The sequence below is a fragment of the Mchenga conophoros genome, linkage group LG5, assembly GCF_057382185.1.
Source record: "Mchenga conophoros isolate Kocher_MC1m ecotype Shallow Benthic linkage group LG5, M_conophoros_male_GT1.1, whole genome shotgun sequence".
In the NCBI taxonomy this organism is placed as follows: Eukaryota; Metazoa; Chordata; class Actinopteri; order Cichliformes; family Cichlidae; genus Mchenga; species Mchenga conophoros.
In genome coordinates this window covers 19,018,009-19,038,480 of record NC_140530.1, presented here as the reverse complement: position 1 = coordinate 19,038,480, position 20,472 = coordinate 19,018,009, and the positions used below count along the sequence as shown (strand labels likewise).

At 45.7% G+C, this 20,472-nt stretch overlaps 2 protein-coding genes across 2 annotated transcripts; both read left to right on the top strand.

The window, feature by feature from the left end:
* Positions 1–248: 248 nt before the first annotated feature.
* LOC146574335 (uncharacterized) lies at positions 249–4,031 on the top strand. Its single transcript, XM_085273932.1, has one exon. The coding sequence runs from the start codon at positions 1,824–1,826 to the stop codon at positions 4,029–4,031; it is 2,208 nt and encodes a 735-aa protein (XP_085130058.1). The 5' UTR covers positions 249–1,823.
* Positions 4,032–9,146: 5,115 nt separating this feature from the next.
* LOC146574334 (uncharacterized) lies at positions 9,147–10,586 on the top strand. Its single transcript, XM_085275474.1, has one exon. The coding sequence runs from the start codon at positions 9,147–9,149 to the stop codon at positions 10,584–10,586; it is 1,440 nt and encodes a 479-aa protein (XP_085131600.1).
* Positions 10,587–20,472: the final 9,886 nt, after the last annotated feature.

Below are 20,472 nucleotides of genomic sequence, written 5' to 3'. Positions count from 1 at the left end.
GGTCGGCAACCCGCAGCTCCGGAGCCGCATGCGGCTCTTTAGTCTTTATTTTGCGGCTCCGGGTGGTTTGGGAAATTAAATTAGAAGTATTTAGCTGAAGTGGTTTTTTTTATGTTTAGTTCTTTTTTTAACTTGTAGTTCTAAATTGGAAGATTGTTGTGATTTTGAAATATAAAAATAAAATTATATCTTGTTTTTTTCATCGCTCAAAATAAGCGTCACACTCGCGGAAGCCGGTGTACTGAAGAAAATATAATCTGATCAAACATTATTCAGCTTTAAATATTGTTCAGCTTTAAAGTTACTGTGCAACTGTGTAATAAAAATGTGCTCACGACTTTGGCCTTGAGAGCGATAAGAAGCGATCGCCTCATCCTGCAGGTGCAAGATATCTGCAAGCGAAGAGACTAGAACACCCAAGGCCGCTTTCCTTTTATGGAGTTGTTTTTCTGCTAATGCAGCACTTTCCTCACAACCCCCTCCTGTAAGTTTTAGAGAATATATACCCATCCTCACAGCAAATATGAGGAATCTCCTGATGTGAGCTGTGTTGAGAGGTTGTCTCTGTCTCAATAAAAGTTCACTGATTCCCCATCTGCCGCAGGTGTCCGGTTGTCTTCATTCTCCGCCAGCCTGGTTAAGTCAATTCCTCCTTAACATCTAAAAGAACCTATTTAATGAAGGAAGACGGGTTCACTTTGTGTTTAATATTATTCTATTGCTGTTGTTGTTTTTTTTATATCCTTCAATTGGCGTCACGGAACAGGATCCGCTCCAGGGCAACTGGAACGGATGGGAGGACATCGGCAGTGGTCTGAGTGAACGGAGTTTGGACAAAAGCTGTGTGCACACAAAAACAAGGTAAGCAGACCTTTTATTTCTGCTATATTGAACATTATAAAAATACTTAGTGTCCAAACTCCTAGTAATTCATAACCAAAATTGTCTGGCTTACTTAAGGCTTGTTGAGAATCAGACAAGTGAATAAGAGATAAGTGAATAAGAAATAAGTGAATAAGTGAATAAAGATAAGAGTGAACTGAGGTCTGACCACGGTTGCAGCCGACGGGTTGCTCTCCGGTGTCGGATATATACCTCAGTGCAGGTCTGGGACCTTGAAAGGGTTTATTAGTAACGCCTTTCTAAACAAATTAAAAGGTTAAAGGCCTTGAGAATATTTTTTAGTAATATTCTCTAAACTACAGAAGGGTTAGGAAGGCCCAGAGGACTTTATTAGAAAAGATCCTCTAAAACTTAAAAAGGAGAAGTACTGGTTGGAGTCCAAAGGAGGGGTCCCTTTGATCAATAGGAGAAAACGGATCTCTTCTTAAAACCCCGATGATTTTAGTGTTTTAAATGTTTTGATGTTCTGTTTGATATTGGACACACATAAATACACGCTGAATGCTTGCTGTGGAACACTGGGCAGGACAGTTTGGTTCTCCGTTGTTCACAGATTACACAATTAAAGGAACTAGGTTCCTCTTTTGGTTAAAATAATACACCACACATAGAATTTTTTTTTTTACACATTTATTACATACATAAGGAGGGTAATGAGTGACTGCAGGTAATGTATGAAGTGTGAATGAGACGTGTGAACAAGGTGACAACCAACTAGCACCCCTATCAGGAAGCTCTAGGCAAGGTTACCCGCCAGACTCCGGTTTGGTAGAAGCTTGGTAACACCTGAAGGGATATTTCAGTGCTGACTCACCTTTAAAGCAGCGCCCCAGCTGTTAGTGCCTAACAGAGGCAGAAACCCAGCTGGCCCAAATTCTCCTTTAAAATCAATAAAAGAACACTCCTCCATTGACAGTAAAATGGATGGAGAATTAGATCGAGAAACTAATGATGATGGTTGGGGTCCCGGTGTTATTCTTAGCACATTGGGAGAACAATTAACATGTGTTGAGACAGTCATCAACTCCACACACCAGCCTAAAGAAGCAAAAAAGCAGAAAGAGTCATTGAGGAAAACAGCTGAAAGGTTAATGAAAGAAAAGGGAAAGGACGAGGGGAGTAGTGGTAACTGGGGAATAATTTGGCAGAATAAGGCTATGCAGGCAAAAGAGAAAGAGGAAGAAGCCAACTCAGCAGCAGCAGGTGCAGGTGTGATGAGCGGGGTGAGACACAGAAAGGAAGCAGATAAGCACGCAGGCCGCAAAGCTAAATTTAATCACTGGGTGTGTTTATGGGAAACTGCAAAACCACACATGAAGAAAAATAGGTCTCAGCCACCTCCCTATTCTGCCTCAACTCCTCCCTCAGCAGGCATATATCCGGTACTTAATATCTCTGGTGGAATAATGACTATTGGAGAAGAACCGCCCGTAGCTCCAACTCCCATAGATACCAAGCATTTTTGCCCAGGAAGCTCCTCTCTGTCGGCGACACCCTCAGCTAGTAGTAGAGCCCCCTCTTCTATGTCCCATTGTTCTGGAACCGGATCTGAGGGCCTAACTGACCCATTTGCGAGCGCACCATTTGCGGTTCGAATGAACAGACAGGAACCCACTGAACAACAATTAACTGATCTAGAAGCAGCATTACGCAGCTGCTTAAATGAACATAGGTCAGTGGTCCAGGTGAATAATCGTGTTGCGTCAGCCCCTCTTTCCCGGTCCAACCCCTTTGCCAGCACTCCTGTCGCTGTTAAAGGAGATCTGACCGCTACTGCAAAAACTGAGCCTGGCACTTCACCAAATGTCACAGTTACCATGTCTTTGGTGGGCCGTCAGGATCCGGAAACACAGATGAGTTTAGCCCACGTTTTTGCTGACACTGCTACCCCACCAGGCGGGGGAAAAACTGAGGATACTGATGATGAACTCAGTGACCTTAACAATACACCCCCCTCTACCCCTCCCAGTTTAAGATATCAGACTAGATCTAAGGGCCCTGTGCCTCAGCCTCCAGGCATGTTTCCCCTGGTCCAGACTAAAGCGCAACATAGACCAGTGTATCAACCTTATTCATTCGGAGATGTCCAGGCCCTAGTGGACAAACTCCCTGACATAATGGAGGGAGGGAATGCCTGGTTGGCTGGTTTGGATAAATACACAGCTGGACAGGACCTCGCACTGGGAGATTTTAGAGCTATTATAACTAGGTGCACATCCCGATCTCAGGCAGCGGACCTGGAACAAAATGCGGGTACTACCATGCATGAGAACGAGGTGCCACTAATGCAGGCCTTGAGGTTTATTGGACCGGCCCTGCGCAAACAATTCCCACCCAAAAATCAAGGCACCTTACAGAAATTTAAATGGGAGGGAAAGCAAAATCCCACCCATTATCTAAATCAGGCTGTTGAAGACTGGGTGAACCATACAGGTCATCACCCCAGTAGGACTTGTTCACAGAGCATGTGGTTTAGAAGGGCGGTGCTGAGGGGCATTCCGGAGTCAGTAAGCCAGAAAATGGAGGATAATCCTGATTTGCAGGACTGTGACTTTGCAATCTGGAAGAAACATTTGATTTTTAATCTTAACAAAGTGCAGATTAAGTCTGATGATAAAGCGGAGAGCGTCGAAGATTTACAGTTGCAACTGTTGAAGGTTCAGCTGCAGAAAGCTAAAAACGACCTGGGTGGAAAAGGTGACAAGCCTAAAAAGCAGCTTGTGGCCGCTGCGGCTCCCCCTCCTGGTCCAGTTGCCCCTGATTTGTATCCGAACCCATGGCCAACTGATCCACAGCCCCCCCAGTATGGTGCTTATCACTCCCCGGCCCCTTATGGGCAGAGAGGTTCCCCATTTGGAGGAAACAGAGGTGGTTTCAGGGGAAGGGGTCAGATGGGAGGTGGTAGGGGAGGCCAGATGTATGTTTGTTTCCGGTGTGGACAACCTGGACACTGGGCTAAAGCGTGCCCTTTGAACCCGGCTGCTGGAAGAGGCAGGGGAGCCCGTGGTGGGCCCTATCAGCATCCTGGCCACAGAGGTGGACCTCGTGGTGCTTTAGTTGAAGTGCCCCCGGCCCCACAGATGCCTGTGATGGGGTGGGAGTACTACGAGGGTGGTCCCCAGCTATAGGACACCCCACAGACTGCCCAGGACGGTGAAGGGACAACGGCGGACCCTATGCTGTCCATAACTGTAGATAGAAGAAGAAGCAGCTTTTTAGTGGACACTGGAGCTACGTACTCCACCATTAAGGATGTTGCTCGTGAAAGACTTACTGACAGAGTGATTACAGTGGTGGGCATATCTGGGGAACCTAAAACTCTGCCTTACACCGTGCCCCTCCCCACAACGGTTGGAGATCAGACTTTGTTACACAGCTATGTTTGTTCAAAACAGGCGCCTGTGAATTTACTGGGAAGAGACTTGTTGATTAAATTAGGAGCCACAATACTCTGCTCTTCACAAGGCCTAACTGTGACTCTCCCTACTGGGGTTGTGCTTCCCTGTTCTAATGGGCCAGAGGGAGGTGGTCAGTTTCTGCTGCAACCCTCCTCCTGTTTGACGGACTCTGCTGACATCTACTGGGCATTATTGGAAGTTGAAACACCTGCTGAACCAGGAGTTTGTACTGCTTTTCAGCAATGGCGGCCGTGGCTCTCACTCCTACATCCTTATGTCCCTCCCCCTGACCCACCTCATGTTACACTGTTTTATGACAGGCATGACACCACCTGGTACCAGCACATGTTCCAAGAGCAGTGTGAGGGGCGGGCTTGGTCTCTGAACATGTCGTGCATTTTTGCGGCACCGGAGGGAGTGGCAGCAGCGGTTACTTTTACAACAGATCAATTACAGTGGTACATGATGTCTGATGAGGCAGCTCCCCATGTGTCACTGGCCTTACATCCTGGACACCAGGCTAAGGAGCTGGGTGGAATGGTTAAACGTTCCCTTGCGGCCACTGACTGGACACCTACAAAACTCCCACAGGTTTTGTTTTCTCCATCTACCAAGACATACCAAATTTTAAATGATTGCTTTAATTCCTCAACACTGCAACATCGAGTGGTCAGCGGGTCACATGGAAGAGAACACACAGACCACTGTGATGCTGCGCCTTTACTCGACTCTCTTCCAGATTGTTTGTGGTCCCTTGGACCCACAGATGTAGGTTTAGTTGATGTGGAGCCAGTCTCTTTTCAACTGTCATCTGCTACCCCTTTGTGGCAGCCTCAGTACCCACACAGACCGGAGGCTGAGGCTGGGATTGCAGAAACAATTTCTGGTTTGGTCACTGCCGGTGTCTTGGAGCCCTCCTGCTCTAAGTGGAACACGCCCATCCTACCCGTTGAGAAAAAAGGCACGGGGAAGTTCAGAATGGCACATGATTTGAGAAGGATTAATGCCTTACTTGGCACTCCTACTTTGCCTGTGCCTAATCCTTATGTTGCCTTGACCAACCTCCCACCATCTCATGCCTGGTTCACCTGCATTGACTTGGCTAATGCCTTTTTCTGCCTCCCACTTCGTGAGTCACTGCGTGACATTTTCTCATTTACATTTAGAGGCCGACAATGGCGTTACACTCGCTTACCACAGGGATTTGCCCTCTCCCCAGGACTGTTTAATCAGTGTTTGAAAGAACTTTTACAAACCAGCCCACTACCATCTGACTGTATGTTAATACAATATGTGGATGACCTTTTGCTGTCTGCCCCTACGGCTGACATCTGTTTGGAGGCCACCAGAGTGGTACTTCACCACCTGGCCAACACAGGTTTTAAAGTGAGCAAAAACAAACTACAGATTGCAAGAAAACAGGTTTCTTTTCTAGGCCGCATGGTCTCACAGTCCGGTATTTCCTTGTCCCCAGAACACAGGAACTCCATTTTGCACCATCCAAAACCTCTAACTGTAAAAGACATGTTGTCATTTTTGGGCCTGACTGGTTACAGCAGGACCTATGTCCCAGACTATGTTGGCCTTACTTCCCCTTTGCGCGCTTTGGTAAATGAACAAGGCATGAGAAACCTCTCTGCTCCCCTCTCATGGACTACAGAAACAGAACAGGCGTTTATAAAGTTAAAACAACAGCTTTCTGTCGCCTCTGACCTTGCTGTGCCAGATTATGCTTTGCCTTTTCATCTTGATGTTTCTGGAACTGGAACCCATATCAATGGTATCCTGTTCCAGAAAAAAGGGGGAGAGAGAAAAGTGTTGACATATGTAAGCGTAATGCTTGACAACACTGAAAAACGCCACCCACCGTGCACACAACACGTTTCTGGACTTGCAAAAATCATTCAGAAAACAGCACACATAGTGATGAACCACCCACTAAAAATTTTGACATCACACAGTGTGGTGGCCTACGTCTCCTCACAGGCCTTCACACTCACTTCACTCAGGCAGAGACGCCTCAGTACCATTTTGGAAGCACCACACATCACCTACTCACATGAAGGCATAAACATGGCTGATCACATGGGATCAGGAGAACCACATATGTGTGAAGAGGTTGTGCAGGTACAGGAGAAAATCAGGCCAGATTTGCAGGCAGAACCTCTAATGGATGCAGAAAAAGATTGGTTCACAGATGGATGTTGTTTCAGAACTGAAAGTGGAATGTTGAAGGCTGCATGGGCAATAGTGGAACAGACAGACATGAGATGGAAAACAGTGAAGGCAGAGCAGTTGACAGGACAACAGTCTGCACAGAGAGCTGAACTGAGAGCGGTGATTGAAGCCTTAAGGATGGGAAAGGGACAGAAAGTGAATATATACAGTGATTCAGCTTATGCTGTGGGAGCAGTGCATGTGGAGCTCAAGCAGTGGCTAAGAGCTGGTTTTTTGACAGCCAGCGGAAAGCCTATTAAACATGAGATAGAAATGAGGGAATTAGCGGAAGCACTGTTGTTACCTGTTAAGGTGGCAGTGGTAAAATGCAAAGGACACAGTGCCGGATTGGATTTAGTGGCATTAGGTAACAAACAGGCCGACTTAGTAGCTAAGCAGACAGCTGGTTACTTACCCTCCCTGATTATGGTAATGGACCCAGAAGCCACACCCCCTCCAGAAAGACCACCCATACAACTAGGCCTAGCCACAATCAGAGAGTTACAGGACAAAGCCAGCCCCCAGGAAAAATCATTATGGGTAACAAGAGGGGCCACAAACACAGATGTTTGGCGTGGCCCAGATGGAAGGCCCATTCTACCGCCAGGGGTCAGACAGACAGCAATGGAAGAGGCACATGGAGTGGGGCATGTGGGACCTGCACAAATGATGAGGAACTTAGCCGCCTGGTGGCACCCTTATCTAAAAGACATGACAAAATACATGGTTAAAACCTGTAAGGAGTGCAACCAATTTGGAATCAAGCCCGCCTTCAAGCCAATAGCAGGGTACTTCCCCATCCCACTTTGCCCAGGGAAAGAAATAATCATTGATTACACAGACATGGTGGACAGAGTAGGTAGTTACAGGTACCTGCTGGTGGCTGTGGATGCATTTTCAGGTTGGCCAGAAGCCTGGCCGACAGCAAGTGAAAACAGTAGAACTGTGGTGAAGTGTCTGATTAATCATTATATACCACAGCATGGGTTTCCCGAGGTCATAAGGTCGGACAATGGTTCACATTTCAGGAACCACGATCTGCAGAGGGTTGAAGCCGCATTAGGTTTGAAACATAAGTTTGGCTCAGTTTACCACCCCCAATCCCAGGGGAAAGTGGAAAGGATGAATCAAACTCTAAAAACTAAATTGGCTAAAATCTGTGCACAGACCAAATTAGATTGGGTTAAGGCATTGCCTCTTGCATTAATGTCCATAAGATGCTCAGTAAATCAAACCTCTGGTTACACTCCATTTGAGTTGGAGCATGGCAGGCCTTTTCCTGGCCCCTCCTCTCGCCTGTTAATGTCGGATGAAGCTGATTCAGACCTCGATCCGAGGACATATTATAACATGCTCCGCAGTTTTGTTGCCCAGTATTCCTCACAGGTCGCTGAAAGAAACCAGCAAGAGCTGAAAGAGGCGGCTACACCTGGAATGGACTACGTCCTCCTGAAAGTCACAAAGAGAAAGTGGGCTGAGCCTCGCTGGACAGGCCCTTACCGCATAACAGAGCGGACCTCCCACGCTGTCAGGCTCGAAGGGAAAGGTGACACCTGGTTTCATTACACACAGTGCGCTGCTGCCACCGAACCAGGAAGAACCTTGAGAGAGGTGCAGAAGGACCTGTCAGAAGGAGCTGCAACAGCATCACCAACCACTTGAGGGAGCCAAAACTCAACCTACAAGCCGGCTGGTTACAAAAGGGGGTGTTCTTCATACTGAACTAAACATTTTTTATTTTTAACATCTTTTATGACTTTGCTTTTATATTGGCTTGAGTTTTTAAGATTTACATTTTACATTGCAATAGTTTTAACCGCTGAAAGCTCATTTAAAGTTGTGTCACTGATACTTTTTGTTGCTCTTTAACTCCTAGAACACGCCCTTGGCGAGGTGGGGGGAACTGGACCACCTTTCTGTGCCCCATCATCCTCTATTAGACGACATCCAAGCTAAGTAAACATGTCTTGGCCCTTTCCCCCTGAAATGACAGGCAGGCAAAGATGTTGCGTGTTTGTTTGCTTCCTGGCCCTGGGTCTCATTCCCATTGGCATAATCCTGATCTGTGAAGGGCCCCCGACACTTCTGACACCTTCAAGTTCAAAAGCTTCGCCCCCTTCTGACAGTCCCAATCTGACAAATGTAGCCCCTAGGGTCTTGCCCACCACTTCCTCTCCAGTTTTGCCCACGCCCGATCGATTTAGAAAGAAACGACACACGGTTACCTCCTGCACCCCAAGTACGACTAGAATGATTACTCTCTGTGTCCCCAACAATAAAAGTTGGGTAGTCGAAATAGATTTCGCGAGCTTCCCAGTCACTCCCGTCACCAAAGACCAAGGGGGGGATCTTTTTAACCTTGCAGTACATCTCTCCTCCTCAGTGTGGTATATAACCCTGGGAGGTTGGCATCAGTGGAAGTGGTCCAGTTTAGTGTCAGAAACGGACCTCGATTGGTCCAAGCACTCTAGGGGTCAGGCTTTGCACTGGAGAAACCAAAATATGCTCAGAATAGCAAAAAAACCGGATCTTTCAGGCTTAATTTTTACCCTAAAGGATCTGGCCTTGACCTCCTGTCAACAATTTATACTTGCCCCTTGGACTGATCGCACCGCCCTGTATTGGCAAATGGAAATATGCCCTAGCGTTGGTGCAGCTCCAAGCTCTGTAGTTAAAGAGGATAACCCCACCTTTAATGGCCCTCCGGTGACATATACAAACGGGGGGAGAAACGGCCGAATACGCATTGTAGACACAAATAAAATGTCTAAAGATGACCTCTTCCAAATTCTAACCGGTATTTCTGGAGCAACAAACAACTGGTTACTACTAGCTGAACAAGCTGCTGACAAGACGGCTTCCGACTGCATAGTTTGTATGGGAGCACGCCCCACTTTAAGAGTTGTACCGGCGCCAGTCAATAGTGCATGCCTCCTGCATCTTATGAACAATACAAAACGAGGTCATTGCTCATATCTGGAAAACCACTTTCCTAAAACTCAACGCTCGGTCTCTAATAAACCACCTTTCTTTTCTTCAGATGTAGCTGTGAACAATTTCACTTGTATTAACCTGACTGGCAATGCAGTAAAACTAGGTAGCTTGAACTCTTCTTGGTGCACTGAGATGACGGTTATGAAACCAAACTTCCGACCTACGGCTAGGGCTGATTTGTGGTGGTGGTGTGGCAATAACAAGTTATATGATGGTTTCCCTCGGGATGCGTCAGGTCTTTGCGCTCTCATAACTCTTATTTTACCTGTTTTAGTCACTCCAGTAGATCTCTCTATAAAAGTACACGAAGTTGGCCTCCCATCCTCCTCTGAACGCCGCTCTAAACGTTCTCTAATCCCAGGTTCAGCTCATAATCCAACCTATATTGATGCTGTAGGTATACCCCGTGGGGTCCCCGATGAATATAAACTGCGAGACCAGGTTAAAGCAGGATGGGCCTCGATACTTTGGATGGTTGAAATAAATGCGAATGTAGACAGAATTAACTACATTCACTTTAATGTGCAACTGTTGGCTAATTACACTCGAGATGGTTTTGAAGCTGTGCATGCACAGTTATCTGCCACTTCCCTAATGGCTTTCCAAAACAGGGTCGCAACGGATTTTCTCCTCGCAGAAAGAGGCGGAGTCTGCAGCCTTTTTGGTCAGGAGTGCTGTACCTATATCCCCAATAACACAGCTCCTGATGGTTCCCTCACTAAAGCTATTACTGGTCTCACAGCTCTTACTGTTAAAATGAAGGAACACTCGGGCGTTGATACTGCCATGTGGGACTCTTGGCTTAACATGTTTGGCAAATATAAGGCCCTTGTAGCTTCCATCCTAGTTTCCATCTCAGTTTTTGTTGCTGTCCTAGTCACCTGCGGTTGCTGTTGTATTCCATGCATTCGATCCCTCATCCAGAGACTGATTGTTACAGCTCTCTCTCCTGAGGATAAGGATCTCGCCCGGCAGATGCCTTTATTGGCTAGTCAACTTCCCACCTCCTCGCCAACGGATGATGAAAACTCTGATCGTGAGGGTGACGAACATTATCGTCTTTCTCTTGTTTAAATTCTTCTAGAATGGTTGTTTCTCTGTGGTGTTTTGTATTAGGCTTGTTATTAATTGTTTCCCTCACCCACTTCCTCTTGAAGGATATATCTGGTTGAACTGTGTCTGGTCGGGTTGTGAGGGTTAAGCGATGTTCTCAGGGTCTCCGGACTTAAGCCTGAGCGAATGTGTACTCCCACCACTGGATATAAATTGTTTTTTTTTCCACACCCCTTCCTCACGTTTTACCATATTCACTTTTGAATGTCCTTAGCAGTTACCGTTCTGGGTTTATTTTACGGTTGATTTATTCTTTCACATTTTCACGTTTATATCTCTCATTATTATAGTATACTCTGTACTCTCCACATTTTTATCATTACTTATGTTTTTTGGTTGCTGAGTTACAGGAACTGTTAATTTTGTGTCACTACCCTGGTTGCACTGACTCGTTGTATCCGTGTGTGCAGGACAGCTGTTACTGCTTTCGTCGGGAACCGAGACTGCTTGCAGCCGACCCCTGGGCAGGGTGGTGCCTGGACTCTTTTCTCCTCATCTGCAATGACAGATAAAGACAAATGATAAGACCCGAGGAGTTTTTCGAGCCAGGCTTCGACACGTCTCTGTGTTCCTTTGAATGTTACTTATTTTTGTGTGTTGACCCATTTAAGATGGGTCAAAAGGGGGATTTGAAGAAAATATAATCTGATCAAACATTATTCAGCTTTAAATATTGTTCAGCTTTAAAGTTACTGTGCAACTGTGTAATAAAAATGTGCTCACGACTTTGGCCTTGAGAGCGATAAGAAGCGATCGCCTCATCCTGCAGGTGCAAGATATCTGCAAGCGAAGAGACTAGAACACCCAAGGCCGCTTTCCTTTTATGGAGTTGTTTTTCTGCTAATGCAGCACTTTCCTCACAACCCCCTCCTGTAAGTTTTAGAGAATATATACCCATCCTCACAGCAAATATGAGGAATCTCCTGATGTGAGCTGTGTTGAGAGGTTGTCTCTGTCTCAATAAAAGTTCACTGATTCCCCATCTGCCGCAGGTGTCCGGTTGTCTTCATTCTCCGCCAGCCTGGTTAAGTCAATTCCTCCTTAACATCTAAAAGAACCTATTTAATGAAGGAAGACGGGTTCACTTTGTGTTTAATATTATTCTATTGCTGTTGTTGTTTTTTTTATATCCTTCAGTACCCGCTGAAACGGCATGCATTTATCGAGACTTTCGACCCCAGGTAGGCCAAATATGGATCTTCGGATCCATATTATGTCGGCAGCTGTTCTCCACCGTGAACTATGTTAAAAACAAACACCACTCACGCCTCACAGATGACAGCTTACAGTCCTGCGTGAAGATGAAAGTGACTTCGTACAGCCCCAATTTGCAGACGCTGCGCACAGAGGTTTGGGACCAGAAGTCCCATTGTAAACATACCACGGCAGACCCGACAATGTTTGCATGAACACTCTTTTCAGCATCTCTTTATTGACCACTTTTCACACACGGTTGCTGTACGCATACAGCCAGCTGTAGCTTTGCAGCTCACAGCCTGACAACACAACAGCAGAGAGAGCACAGACTTTAAGGTGGCGAGACGTGATTGCGGGTGCCGCTGAGGTGCTTCCGACTCCCATACAGCGGCACTGCAGACCACGCCCCGCCACACACATTAACCAGGTAAAATACATATTTAGGCAGAATTTTGCAAATATCTATTTGTTTTAGCAGCATTGTGCTTTTTTTTCCAATTATTTTTTAAAAGTCAGATCAAGGCTCCAAAAGCCCAAAGGCGATATAAGGGTGGCGGCTCACAACAGTTTTTGTTTGCTACATGGATCATTTTAGTTCAGCTGGGTGTCTTTCCTTTCGTTATATTTCTTTATGAGTTCAAAATGTGTTAATTACATGAATAAAATGTAATTTTCTCTGTAGCACTTCATGGATTTCATAAGCAACACACCTTAGTTGATCTGTGGATTCTTTTAAAAAGCAGTTAAAAACTTTTCTGTTCAAACAAGCCTTTTGTTGATCTACGTATTTTATATTCTTTACATTATTTACATTTGATCTTTTACATTGTGTATAATGTCTATTGATTGTATTGTTTATTTTAATATTTGTGTACAGCGCTTTGTAACTGCCTGTCTGTGAAAAGCGCTTGATAAATAAACTTTACTTACTTACTTTAGTTGTTCACACAAAGCATAAAGGTAAAAAAACAAAATAATATATACAGTGTTATCTTCATTTTAGATTTCAAAAAGTATTTGCGGCTCCCAGTGTTTTCTTTTGCGTGGAAACCAGGTCCAAGTGGCTCTTTGGGTGTTAAAGGTTGCAGACCCCTGCTATAGGTGAATGAGCAATTAAACACCACACGGTTCTTTCCGTTGTGTGTCACCATGTGGTGGGGGATGAACCATGATTCTTTGGAGGCCCTCATTTCCTCTTCACTGATTTCTCTGACATAGCCTGCTGCTATCAACTTTGTAATCTTCGCTTGATAAGCTTTAGTCTTCTCTGGGTCTCGACTGAGGCACTTCTCCGTGCCACGTAGATTGGGGAGTACTGCTTCAGGTGGCTCCGGAGTGTAGGCATATCACTGACACGCAGAAGGGGAGTTGAATATCTGTTTACTCCCTCGACATTCAGTCTTGTCGTCTTTGCCTCCAAAACCCTCATAGCTTGCTCTTCCCTCCGAGACGTGTCACTAGTTTCTCACTCCGATATGGGAGAGTGTCGAGATGCCAAAGCCTATCTACTTGACTATGAAGCTCTGATTGAGGAGAGGCAGTTGAGAGGAAGAGGCACTGTCGCGGTTGAGCATAGTGCTTAAGGGAGGGGATTGGTGTTAACTCAAAAGACATGACGTCATATTCTCATTCACAGCGCTTTATTCGTTCCGCCATTTTTTATACCCACCACAACAACAACACTTCGCGGGCAACAGTACTCTCGCGATAAAACAGAAAATAACAAGTTAACAATCTCCCTCTTTCTTAAAAAAAAAAAAAAATAAAAGTATAAACACACCCCTGTAAACATTTGTATACATATATGTATATATTTATATAAACAAAAAAAACATTTCAAAAGTGCTTTGCTTTACTTAAAGCATACTATCATTGCACACAATAAACAATGGTACATTTGAATGCAAAGACAACTTTGTAGACAAAGGATTACAGTATCCAGAGTCCTTCATCTAGCGCCTTTAGAAGGGTTAAAGGTGAAACTCCCTTTTTTGTCAGACAATCAGCAAGTTGAGATTTTGAATCTGACCAACAAACCTGTCTGATTTTCTTGGCTTGTATGAGCTCTTTAATGCTGCTCATTTCTAGCCTCAGTCTCTTCTCTGTAACCTGCTTAGTAGACTTGAGTGCATCAAACAAGGAATGATTATCAGTTACACAGATCAAAGGAAGAGCGTTTAGACCAGTGTTACCAGTTGTAAGCTCAGAAAAAAGTGTTGCCGGGAAGACAGCACTGTCTATTCCATCTGACATGGCAAGAGTTTCTCCTGCCAGTGTACTTCTGACCACGCGCCTGATTTTTTTAGACTGCCAGAAAAGAGAACAAAACTTTCCTCCTTTACCCATAAGGACAATTAATGCCCCTCCTTGAGTACCGCCATCAGGAAGGTTGCCAAATGAAGCATCACTGAAAACAACCAATGCCAGATCCTCACTGTTACCCAAGTGCCGAAACTTAAGAGTCACTTTCTCTGCCTTAAGTTTACGGATAACTTTGTTCACTTCATGAATGGACTGTACAGTTGCATCTTTGATATTAGATCCAAGGCTACATGTGTCAAACATAACATCAGGCCTTGTTTGTTTGGCAACCCACAAAATCTGTCCTATTTTTGACCTGAGTTGCTCACGTTCTGTTTCACTTAAGGAAGCCTCCCTCTGTACAGCCCGTGCTGCTTGTAACTGAACCGGTTGTAGGTTGTCAATGTAAAGTTGTTGATGCACCTCTATTACATCATTAACTGTACAAATGTCCATACCAACATAAGAAAAGCTGTCATGTTCTTCACGGCCCACAAGGAAGGTAGATCTCAGTACAGGAATGATATGAGTTGCAAAGTGACTTGAACCAGCCCAAAGGAAATCATCAACGTGACATGCAAGCACTCCTGTAACCTCAGATTGTTCATTCTGCCAATAGAACACTGCAGGATCAACCTGTGATATTTTACCACCAGTTTTGAGCATAATGTCTTTGACCTTATTGTACCAATAAAGTGAAGCATCTGCAAGTCCATAAACACACTTTTTCAGTTTCCATAGAACATTGTCCTTGCCAGCTTCAGGTGGGGGACGAAGATAGATGTCTCTTGACAGTTCCATTCCCTGCAAGAAGGCAGATTTAATGTCCATTGAATTTACTCTCCACTTGTTTTGACATATCACAGCTAGCACCAGTCTGAGGGACTCAGACGCACATGTTGGAGAGTCTTTCTGTAGTTCTTTAGTATTTACCTCTTCAAACCCCCGTGTCACAAGTCGAGCCTTTGGGACAACACCATTAGTAGTTTCTTTGAGTGTACAGACCCATTTAGTAGACACACATTTTTGACCCAGGTCTTTCACTTCATCAAACACACCATTACTTTGCCAGCTCTCAATCTCCTGCTGCTTAGCAGAATCAAAGGAAATATCTTTTGTTGTGAGTACATCTGCATCTCTGTTTTCAGCTTCAGTGCAAAGACCATCAACAAGTGACATGTCTACAGCTTTCTTTTCACCTTCACTACCATCATGCTCAAGATATTGCACATTGTACCAGTTTTTGTATTGCCCTTTTGCTTTTCCCGCTCTGCCTAGCACTCTGGCTGTGTGTTGAACACCGTTGTCTCTGTTGGTAAAAGCAATCAGCTGTCCTTATCTTAACTTTACATTTGCAGAGACATGATCAGTGGGTGTAGAGGGCTCATTTGCAGTTTGTGTGACAGACATGTTTTCTGTAGTGTGTGTGACAGACATGTTTTCTGTAGTGTTAGTTTCTCTGTCAATAGTGTTAGTTTCTCTGTCAATAGTGATGTCTTCTTCCTCACTAATACTCTGTTCACCATCGGGTGTGTCAGTGTCATCATTTTCAACTGCGTCTTTGTTGTCATCATCAGTAGTACTGTGTGGTATTTGTTTATCTCCAGTCTGTGAATCCACTTTAGTCAATCTTGACTGGTGTACTCTTACAAGAGTCCCCCCATGTCTTACAAATACAACAGTTCCATCCTGCCCAATAACTACACCTGGACCCTTCCACTCTGTACAGTCGACTCGTTTGTAGTATACTTTATCTCCTGCCTCATATTTGTCATCTGTAGGCCCAAGTTGTTTGCGTAGTGCTCTCCTGATCCTTTCTGAACACTCTGCCTCAGTAAATGCTTTCCTGGAAGCATGTAATGCTGAGATATGTTCAGCTACTCTTGCACTTACAGTTGTGCCCTCTAAGGCAGGTGGCTTATCCATCAACACAGAAGGAAGGTTGGGGTTTTGGCCAAACACAAGTTGATGTGGACTATAACCATGTACATTAAGCATACTGTTTTTGGCCATAAGGGCCCAGTCTAGCGCAGTGTGCCAGTCACATCCTCATTCCTTTTTTACCTTCAGGAGGATTTCTGTAAGTGTCATGTTATGTCTCTCCAGTAGTCCGTTGCTCCAGGGACTATACCCCGCCGTTGTTTTTACCTCAATGTTGAAGTTTTCAGCCATGTCCCGAATGTCTGTGTTGTTGAACTCTCCGTCGTTGTCTGTGTAGAGCCGTCTGGGGGCACCGTGAATGCTTATCCAGGTGTGAATGAAGGAGTTGACGATCTCTGCAGCTTTCTTTGTCTTTACGATGCTGCCGGCACTGAAGCGTGTGAAGTGGTCGATGATGTGAAGGTACCACACATTGGGCTCCAGCTCATGTAGATCCATCGCTACTGTCTCATTATACTCAGAAGCCAGGGGTAGACCAACAGCAGGTCTCGGCTTGGTTTTGCAATATTTCTGACAAATGTCACAGTCACGAACTATCTCTTGTAGAATAACTGCACATTGTTTATCTGTATTGCCAGAGCTTTGGATGAGCCTCAATAACCTCTCTGCAGATGCATGACCAAACTGCTTATGAAGTTTCACAAGGACTTTCTGTTTCTCTTTTGTAGACATTTCAGCAGTTACCATGAGAACTTCATTTTCATTGCAGCTTTCTGTAGTATTTTCATCTCTAATGTCCACACAATAGTGTCCCGAACTAGTGAGCTCTAGGGGAACAGGCTGCTTGAACATGACAACACTGTCATTCTCCATGTCTAGAACAGTCCCTGCTTTCTTGAGAGACGTTTTGCTCAGTAGTAGTGGAATGTCAACAGGAACTACTTCACTTTCAATGTCACATTTTGTTTGTCCAATTTTGGCTGGAAGTTTCACTTTTCTGCTGGAATACACTACAATACCATCCCCAAAGCGAAATGGTCTGGAGCTGGGGGTTTCTGATTGCAACAGCTTGTTTACTTGGCCTTGGCTGAGGTCACGCATGTAACTATCTAGCCACTTCTGACCACAAACTGTACGTGTACATGCAGTATCAATAATGGCTGACCCCAGTGCCTCAGTCAGGAAGATTTCAGAGTCTGTCATTGAGGCTTTAGTGTACAAAGTAATGTTACACTCCTCCACTTTCCCATCTTCAGTTAGCTTTACTTGGTCACCATTACAATGAGGACAGTCTTTCGCCCAGTGGTAAGTGCTCTGACAAATAGCACATCTTGTTCGCTTGCCAAACTTGTCAACTGGGTTGGTACCTTGTAGTGGTTGTTGCTGTCCACTCCGCGACGAAGTACCGTTGTTTCGTTTGTATTTGGGACCTTTTTGTTCCGTAAGGAAAACTGCTTCTTGGTTCAGTTGAATTCCGCTGAAAACTCCGGTTACTTTCCCTCCGAAAATCCGTTTCAGTGCAGACTTCATAGACGCAAACGTTAAGTCCGTGCACGCTGTCAGTGCAAGCTGTCGACTTTTCTCATCAAGACAAGCTGTATCTAGAAGCTTAAATGCTAGCACAGCGTCAGGCAGCGTCATGTTGTACTTTTTCATCCGGTTATAACGCTGTTCAAAGTCTATAATGTAGTCTGCCATCGACATGCTGTGGTTCTTTGCAATGGAGTCAAAACACGAGTAGGCTTCATAAGCGCGGTCTTTCTCTTCTCTCTGAAACACCGCGTCAAGTTTTGCAAGTAGTATTTCCATACCGTCATCTTTGTCCAAATCTTCCGCGGGTATCTCCATGGCCGTTTCTCTGGCTCTTCCCTCGAGCCCCAGCGCCACCGCGAGTGCCTGTTTCTTTTTATCCAGCTCCGTAACTCGTCTCCAGATATTGACTTCATTCTTCCAGCATTCGTATGGCCTGGCTTCATCAAGCTTTGGTGGTACTTTGTAATTGGAAACCATCCTCTGCTACCAATGTTAACTCAAAAGACACGACGTCGTACTCTAATTCACAGCGCTTTATTCGTTCCGCCATTTTTTATACCCACCACAACAACAACACTTCGCGGGCAACAGTACTCTCGCGATAAAACAGAAAATAACAAGTTAACAATTGGTCCCTGTAGTACCCAACCAAGTCTAGTCTTGACTGCAGCTGGTCCTCCAGGTAAGCCTAGGCGCACAGGTTTGATGGGCGTTACTAGGTGAGGACAGTCAGAGCCGATCAGAAGGAGTGGCTGGGCATTTGTGAAGGGCTGCAAGGGAAGCCTTCTCAAGTGTCTATATTTCTGTTGAAGTGCTTTCACGGGGTATGAATGCTCAGCCAAGCCTAGGTCATCAGCTGTGAAGGCTCTCTCAATGGTGAATGTTCTGGATGGTTGGCTGGCAGGGGAGACTTTGACTGTCACTGATGCACCATGCAAGGTTCTCAATCCTTGTCTCACCATACGTAGAGTAAGACTCTCTGCCATGCCCTGTAACTGCAGTCTTTGAGTGGCCTCAGGGAGAAGGATCGTCCTCTCAGATCCATCATCCAATATGGCGAATGTCTCCAGGGTGTGCTCACCGTTCTGCAGGAGCACTTTGGTTATCTTCAGAAGCACAGCGACGTGTTCCATTGGTGGATTGGGTGCAGCAGGTCTGAGATTCACTTCATGGAGGGCCTCTAGGTGTTTTCCCCTGCATGCCTTACACTGCATTTTAAGTCGACACTGAGCGGCCTGGTGGTGCCGCCCACAGCACCAGCAGCGATTGTTGGACTTAATCCAAGTTGATTTCTGCTCCTTAGTCAGCATCTTGAAGTTGACACATTGATCTAGGAAGTGCAGAGTGTTATTACAATATGGACAATAAGCTGTGGGCTTGTCTTGGACCTCAGAAGTGTAAGGGGTTGTAGCTGAGGACCTTTGGGGGGCAGTGTTGTGTGTTGCACCGTGCAGCACGGTGGTAGTCCTTTTGGTGGCTCTTTTATCTCTTTTCATGCTGCTCCTGTCTCTCGAGCTCTCCTCTACCTTCTCTGTGTGATCTCCGCCCTCTTGAATGACCAGCTCATACTCCAGCCACTCTGCAAAGTCTCTCAATGATGGTATTCCATCTTTCTGTGGGTAAAGGTAGCGGCGGAAAGCAGCACGTAGGTCTTGGGGTAGCTTTCGTGTCAGTCTAGCAACATGAGACCCGCATTGCAGCTCTATGTGTCCATCTTCCCCAAGTTGCTCTAACATGCCGACCAGAGCACGGACTCTCAGTGCAAACCTTCTGAATCCAGTTGTGTCACCTGGGCGGATGCTGGGCTCATCCATAAGCTTTGCTATCCTCTGCAGTGACAGCTGGTGCGGCTGACCGTAATGTTTAGTGAGCGAGGCCATCGTGTCAGAGTAGGGGTGAGGTGAGTTACTGTAGGAGTCAGCAATTAAAAGAGCTTCCTCAAACTTAAGGTGGTCACATAAGACCTGATATTTGAACCTCTCGGTTGCATCAAAGGGGAGAATATTGTCTAGGGCAAGCCTTAATCTAGCAAACTGCCTGGGATCACCCTTCGTGAACTCTGGGATGGAGGGCGATGGTCCTCTGTAGGTCTTCTCCTTTACAGCTACAGCTGTAGTGGGAGCCAACACTTGTTCTGGGGGGAGCATGTTCGCGTCGAAACTAGGTCCAGCTAGTGATCGAGATAAGGGGGTGGACTGTGGTGCACAAGGCTGAAAGTCAGGAGCTTCAGTGGCTGAGGGTTGCTGTAACTGTAGCTCTTGTAAGCGTTGGCTATGCTCTTGTGCAATGGCTGGTAGCCGTGGAGGTGGAAAAGACTGTACCTCTGGTAGATCAGAATGATCTCTCGGGAGAAAAACTGGAGGTGGTGGTACTGGCCATTCTTCAGCTGCATCCTGTGTGTAGGATATATTGTGCTGCTCTGGTCTCAGGGGAAAAGGCTGTGTAGTTAGAGGTGTGGAGACCCAAGTGTCATCAGCTGAAATGTAGCCCCCTGGTTGCTGGGCAGAACGTAAGCAGGTTGGTTCCAACGTGGTGACATTACGGTCCATCTGCCTCCTCATGTCTCCTACCATCAGCTGAAGTTGCCTGTTGTCCTCCTGCAGTTGCTGCACAATGTTCATGAACTCCTGAGGGATGCTGGATGACACTGGGGTCTGTCCTGCAGCTCCAATAGAACCAGGAGTCTGGGTGAGGGGCGTCATCTTGGCGTATCCTTCTCTAGTCTGCTGTTGCTCCAATGTAGCAGTTGTGGCAGTGTGTAGCCTTCATACTGAGTCATCCATCCTGGAGGTCGCACAGCCCTCCATGGACGTGCACCTGCTCTCTGGGGGTCATAATCCATCTTCACTCTGTAATCACCTGATCCAGCTCGAAGGACCAATTTTGTTATGATGATTTCTGATATGAGGTTCAGTTCTACGGTGGTGATCGCAGG

Excerpts from the sequence above, each read along its gene's own strand:
- LOC146574335 (XM_085273932.1), top strand. The coding sequence starts at position 1,824 with ATGGATGGAGAATTAGATCGAGAAACTAATGATGATGGTTGGGGTCCC.
- LOC146574334 (XM_085275474.1), top strand. The coding sequence starts at position 9,147 with ATGGAAATATGCCCTAGCGTTGGTGCAGCTCCAAGCTCTGTAGTTAAA.